Consider the following 6,339-nt stretch of genomic DNA (forward strand, 5'->3'; position numbering starts at 1 on the left):
TAATCGTGTGGTGTGTATATGTATCATTTTATATAAACATATAATCGTGTAGTGTGTATGTGTATCATATATAAACATATAATCGTGTGGTGTGTATATGCATCATATATAAACATATAATCGTCCTTCGGAAAACAAAGTAGTGATTAATGACCTCAAAGTTATCACAGATTTCATTGTTACAGCACAATGGAAGAGAACGAAAAGAAGAATAAAACTTAAGAAACTTGAACTACATTTATCAAACTCAGTAGGGGTCGCTGTCGGGATGGAGACATATGTTCCCTTCATAATGTGTTTCTTTGCTCTTTTATACGAAATAGCTTGGATTTTCTTTAAGCAGAGATAATAGAATTAATCGCTGCTTTGATATGGGTTAACGTAACGTAATATTTATCCGCTGTTGATCTTAGTTTAGGTTGAAGTGAGGAATAACAATGTACTTAATATGAAATAAAAAATGGTTTACTATATGTTCAGGTCTTCAACAATAATCTCACCACTTTTCACTGCTTACTTCTCGTTGTATGAAGCTTCCGTTTTTAATGTAATGTAAGTGTTTAGAAGTATTCTCTAACATCACAGAAATGATAGTCCAGTACTTTTTAATAGCTGTGGAAACGTTCCAGATTCGTCCAAAAGTTCCGTCCTTTGTGTAAAGTCTTTCTAGTTTTGTTAGAGACAGTGCCATGCTTCTAGATAAAAAGTATTAGATGTACAGATGGAATATTAAAGTGACGAAGATAAAAAACTTGTAATCCATCAAGTTGTCTCCAGTACATTTAGAAACTAAAATAAAACGCTTGTAATCTCTCAATATTTAAAACTGAAAATAAAACGCTTGATGTCTCTCAAGTAATTCATTCGATTAAAATACGAATGATACTCTGGTAATCCATTTTTTGATGACGATTCACAATCAATGCATTTATATTTTATCGTAAATCATAATTAAATTTTTTAAAATTACTTTAAGTCCAAAAGCTGACGAATTTCGTCAGATAAACAAATATCCTGTATAAATCAATTGTGATGACAAATGGAGTACCTTATTACAAAACATAGAAAAATACGTCAGTCACATGTTATGAAAATCAACAAAGGAAAATATATATTCATAATATGGTTTCATGATTTGTAGTAGTGCACGTCGAACACCACTGGCAAACTGGTGGAAGTTACAGGAGAGCCAACATGCAAACTAGTGGAAGTTGTAGAGATGTAACATGCAAACTGGTGGAAGTTACAGGAGAGCCAACATGTAAACTAGTGGAAGTTGCAGAGATTGTAACATGCAAACTGGTGGAAGTTACAGAAGTGGCAATATGTAAACTGGTGGAAGTTACAGAAGAGCCATCATGTAAACTAGTGGAAGTTACAGAGATTGTAACATGCAAACTTGTGAAAGTTACAGAAGAGCGAACATGTAAACTAGTGGAAGTTACAGAGATTGTAACATGCAAATTGGTGGAAGTTACAGAAGTGGCAATATGTAAACTAGTGGAAGTTACAGAAGTGGCAATATGTAAGCTAGTGGAAGTTACAGGAGAGCCAACATGTAAACTAGTGGAAATTATAGAGATTGTAGTATGCAAACTTGTGAAAATTACAGAAGAGCCAACATCTAAACTAGTGGAAGTTACAGAGATTGTAACATGTAAACTAGTAGAAGTTACAGGAGAGCCAAACATGCAAATTGGTGGAAGTTACAGAAGTGGCAATATGTAAACTAGTGGAAGTTACAGAAGTGGCAATATGTAAACTATTGGACGTTACAGAAGTGCCAACATGTAAGCTGTTGAAAGTTACAGAAGTAGGTACAAAGCAAAAATCTCCGTCTGTCTGTTGTCAAAAGTAGTTGAAAGTAACCCGCTAAACAATTAATTTGGTAGATGGAACCCCCCTCTCTACAAACATATTTTAAATGGATAATCAATCAGACGAACGGTTCGATTTTGGCAGCCATTTTAACTTTAACGTCTTAATGTCGCGAGTGAGAGCTCTACTAGGTCAGGCGAGTAGGTAGCAAAACGAATGTGACGTTTGATGCCACGTTTAGTGCGAGTAAATTTTCATCAGACGAATGGTTCGTGTGCTGTGGCTCAAAAATTGTAGAAAGGGCTTCCTTCGCCTCTAATGGATAAAATCACTTTAAGTCCGACGTTGCTGTAAAATGGCTAATTATCAATGAAAGCCTGTTTCTAGACCCCCTATATATAACTTTAATTAATTTAAAATATAAAAAATAATTGGTTCGGACATATTTCACATGTTGCTAATGAGGATTAGTAACCAACAAGTAAGTAGTGTAGCTCATCCTGTCTAGTTTAACAAATACTAACATCGCCCAGCTTGAGAAAAGTTACAGATTACGGTGCTCTCAAAACCGTTTCGTTACCTTGAAGTTGACATTTCTGCTGAAACTAAAACTTCAAGGTGATAAAGAAGTCGTTCTATTTAATTGATCACTAAGTGACAATCCCAGGCACTGATCCCTCGTGTAGAGACCAACTGCCTCGCCGAATGTAAAATACTGTTCCTTTACTGTTGTAACTTGCAGTGTTCTTGTTGGCCTATATTTTGCTTGAAGTACGTAAACCATATGGTACTTTCTTTTCCAGCTGTACCATTCCATCTGAATGTCGATGAAGACCTTACATGGTTGACAGTTTTATCTTACTAGTGAAGTAGGTTAATATCTTGTCAGTAGAGGTGTGCTGGATATCTGATAAAAGGACTTTTCTTACGACCTTATCAGTTTTTCGTTTACATGACCTGGCATACAAGTGACGGTCTCGTCATAGCTTTAGCCCTGCATGACCTGGCATCCAAGTGACGGTCTTGTCATAGCTTTAGCCCTGCATGACCTGGCATCCAAGTGATAGTCTTGTCATAGCTTTACCCTGCATGACCTGGCATCCAAGTGATAGTCCTGTCACAGCTTTACTCCTTCATATCCTGGCATCCAAGTGACGTTCTTGTCATAGCTTTACCCCTGCATGACCTGGTATCCAAGTGATAGTCTTGTCATAGCTTTACTCCTTCATATCCTGGCATCCAAGTGACGTTCTTGTCATAGCTTTACCCCTGAATGACCTGGCATCCAAGTGATGGTCTTGTCATAGCTTTTCTCCTGCATGTCCTGGCATCCAAGTGGTGGTCTTATCATACAGTTGCTTCACAGACTAAGTTAGTCGCAAACATTATGTTGTTGGCACTGTTTATTTGAGGTTCGTTGTTTTCAACAATCCAGATAAAAGCTTACGTGTTCGCAGTCTTTGATGCAGAAACCACCTGCGTCTGTGATAACAAGTGAATATCCATCATGATCTGTAAATTGGTGATGACAGGCTTTACACTTCGCCCTCTGCCAAATCTACACTTCCTCTCTAGGCTGTTTTCTACAGATTCCAGTGGCTCCAGATGTTTACGGGGACATCTAATATATATTGGTGATGACAGTCTTTACACTGCCAAATCTCCACTTCCTCTCTAGGCTCTTTTCTACAGATTCCAGTGGCTCCAGATGTTTACGGGGACATCTAATATATATTGGTGATGACAGTCTTTACACTGCCAAATCTCCACTTCCTCTCTAGGCTCTTTTCTACAGATTCCAGTGGCTCCAGATGTTTACGGAGACATCTAATATATATTGGTGAAGAATTCTCACTGGAAGCTGTAGAGTGTCTATTCATCTTGAGAAACGTTTAAGTAATCCCCTGCTTGGTTGATGTATGCGGGGTCATTATGGGATTGGAATGTTCCCTTGGGCAGGGCAATGGCTTGATAATAGAATGAATAGTCTTCATTCTGCAATATTTTACTGAATAATTTTGTTTTGTAAGTATGTTTTTGCGCTACGACACTGCTGAGGCTTGTGAGGTATGATTGCAAAGACATTCAGAGGAAAAGCAAACATTCTAAAAATCGACTTCTAACAGAAACCAACGTTAATAAGAGACATAAACCAAAACCATATAGACACCTTTTAACTTATAGACTGAAACCATGCAGACACACATTAACCAAAGAGGCTTTGTTAACAACAAAGCTAGAGGTAAAAGGGTTGTTCCAACAAGTAATTGAAACAACCAGCCAACCGATCAACCGCCAGTAAGCTGAGTAGACGAAGGATCTTGTAAAACTATGTTAAAGTAACGAAATTTTCTTGCACGATTAAAACCCTAATAGGCTTAAGAACAAGGTTTATAAATTTCTGAACACTCACTTACAGGATGTTAGCTTTAGAAGAATTTGCTCGAAGGAACTACATAATAATCATACACAGTTACACGCAGGACTGAACACTGGCGTGTTGTCCAAGGAACTACATAATAATCATACACAGTTACACGCAGGACTGAACACTGGCGTGTCGTCCAAGGAACTACACAATAATCATACACAGTTACACGCAGGACTGAACACTGGCGTGTAGTCCAAGGAACTACACAATAATCATACACAGTTACACGCAGGACTGAACACTGGCGTGTAGTCCAATGAACTACACAATAATCATACACAGTTACACGCAGGACTGAACATTGGTGTGTAGTCCAAGGAACTACAGTGTATGCAACAATTATATGCATGGTTATATGGTATTAAATAATTTTTACATAAGAACTATTTAAATTGTATTTTAAAACTGAAGACTCAGTTGCACAATATAACTTTCAAACTGGATGTAATGCATTACTGCCAGTTACCTTGACATAAGGCTAATCAAGTTACACAATATAACTTTCAAACTGGATGTAATGCATTACTGCCAGTTACCTTGACATAAGGCTAATCAAGTTACACAATATAACTTTCAAACTGGATATAATGTATCACTGCATACCTTGATATAAGGCTAATCAAGTTACACAATATAACTTTCAAACTGGATATAATGTATCACTGCATACCTTGATATAAGGCTAATCAAGTTACTCAGTATAACTTTCAAACTGGATATAATGTATCACTGCATACCTTGATATAAGGCTAATCAAGTTACTCAGTATAACTTTCAAACTGGATATAATGTATCACTGCATACCTTGATATAAGGCTAATCAAGTTACTCAGTATAACTTTCAAACTGGATATAATGTATTACTGAAATACCTTGATATAAGGCTAATCATTTGAAGTTCTAAAGGCGGAAGAACTGTTCCATTTTTCCGGCGGGCTCGGATGGTGGGTAAGCCGAAGTTGAAGGACGAAGAGGATTTGGTCACGGATTCAATACCGCATTGATCGGACGCTGAGAGGGGATTTGTTTCTTGACACGACATCATGCTAGTTGTATTAACGACGCTTTGATGATAGCGAGTCTGAACTCTCACGGGTTGCTTAATAAGATATGCAACAGTTTAACGAAAGACCTTTAAAATGATCTTCACAGAGAAGAAACGTTAATTAATGAACATCATTGTGATCCTGAGAAAGTTAAAATCTCGTGATGCTTAGAAAATGAAGCAATCTTCTTTGAAAGCACGAGGAGATGTTATGATTACGGAGCAAAGCCCGTTGGTTACAGTGTGTGACCCAACTTCCGCTTCCGGAGAACAATGCAGTGTTTACTGTTTAACACGTCGTAAACAACGAACACTAACAGTTTGTTCCCAGACCCAACGCTACTTAACGCCGGTCGTTTAACGGGATAATGAATACTGTTACAGTTTCGGTATTACATGGGGGTCTTCAAGATCTCTAAATTATCGTGGTCATTACTAAAATGTTTACATGAACTCGGCAGTGAATGTTGATGCACGTGTATGTCGCTTAAATTAATGGGGCTTTCACTGATAACTCGTGAATTATCCATTGAAGAATAAAATCAGGTACTTTAATCGGGATCTTTCTGTATATTTTATTTCTATGGTAACTATTAATAACCGGGTACGTACAGTGCCAGGTGATACTGTGTCCTTTTAGATCGTAGCAAAGAGCATAGTCGTGCATTTCATGAACCAGCTGGTTACGTTCACGTGAAGCACGTGAATCAATAAGCTGGTTATTTTACTACACACCATATCTCACACGTGTTGCATTCGCGCCTATTGAGACACACTCGTCTTCAAATAGCACCTGTTTTATTTAACCTGACTCAGTTTGCTTTAACTGCAAGTTTCAAACTTCCACCTATGAGAATGACTTTAAGTTTTACTTCCAAACAATACAGATAACCTGGTGTTGAGTAAAGACTACACCATCTTATAATAATACATATTGTTCCTTTTTTATTATTTCTATGAAAGTAAATACTGCATGTTTTGTTAACAGAAGACATCATATGGATAACTCTGTATATATACATATATATATATATATAAATACTGC

General features: G+C 37.2%; 1 protein-coding gene across 1 annotated transcript in view; it reads right to left on the reverse strand.

Annotated features, from left to right (window-relative positions):
* LOC106462717 (cAMP-specific 3',5'-cyclic phosphodiesterase, isoforms N/G-like) overlaps nt 1-5,431 on the reverse strand; it is a 69,292-nt gene extending 63,861 nt beyond the window's left edge. The window contains exon 1 of the mRNA XM_022390040.1: nt 5,122-5,431. Within this exon, the coding sequence (XP_022245748.1) occupies nt 5,122-5,294 (173 nt within the window). The 5' untranslated portion in view covers nt 5,295-5,431. The remainder of the gene's footprint in view (nt 1-5,121) is intronic.
* Between the last annotated feature and the right edge of the window lie 908 nt (nt 5,432-6,339).

Source organism: Limulus polyphemus, unplaced genomic scaffold (assembly GCF_000517525.1).
Source record: "Limulus polyphemus unplaced genomic scaffold, Limulus_polyphemus-2.1.2 Scaffold1231, whole genome shotgun sequence".
NCBI classification, from domain to species: domain Eukaryota; kingdom Metazoa; phylum Arthropoda; class Merostomata; order Xiphosura; family Limulidae; genus Limulus; species Limulus polyphemus.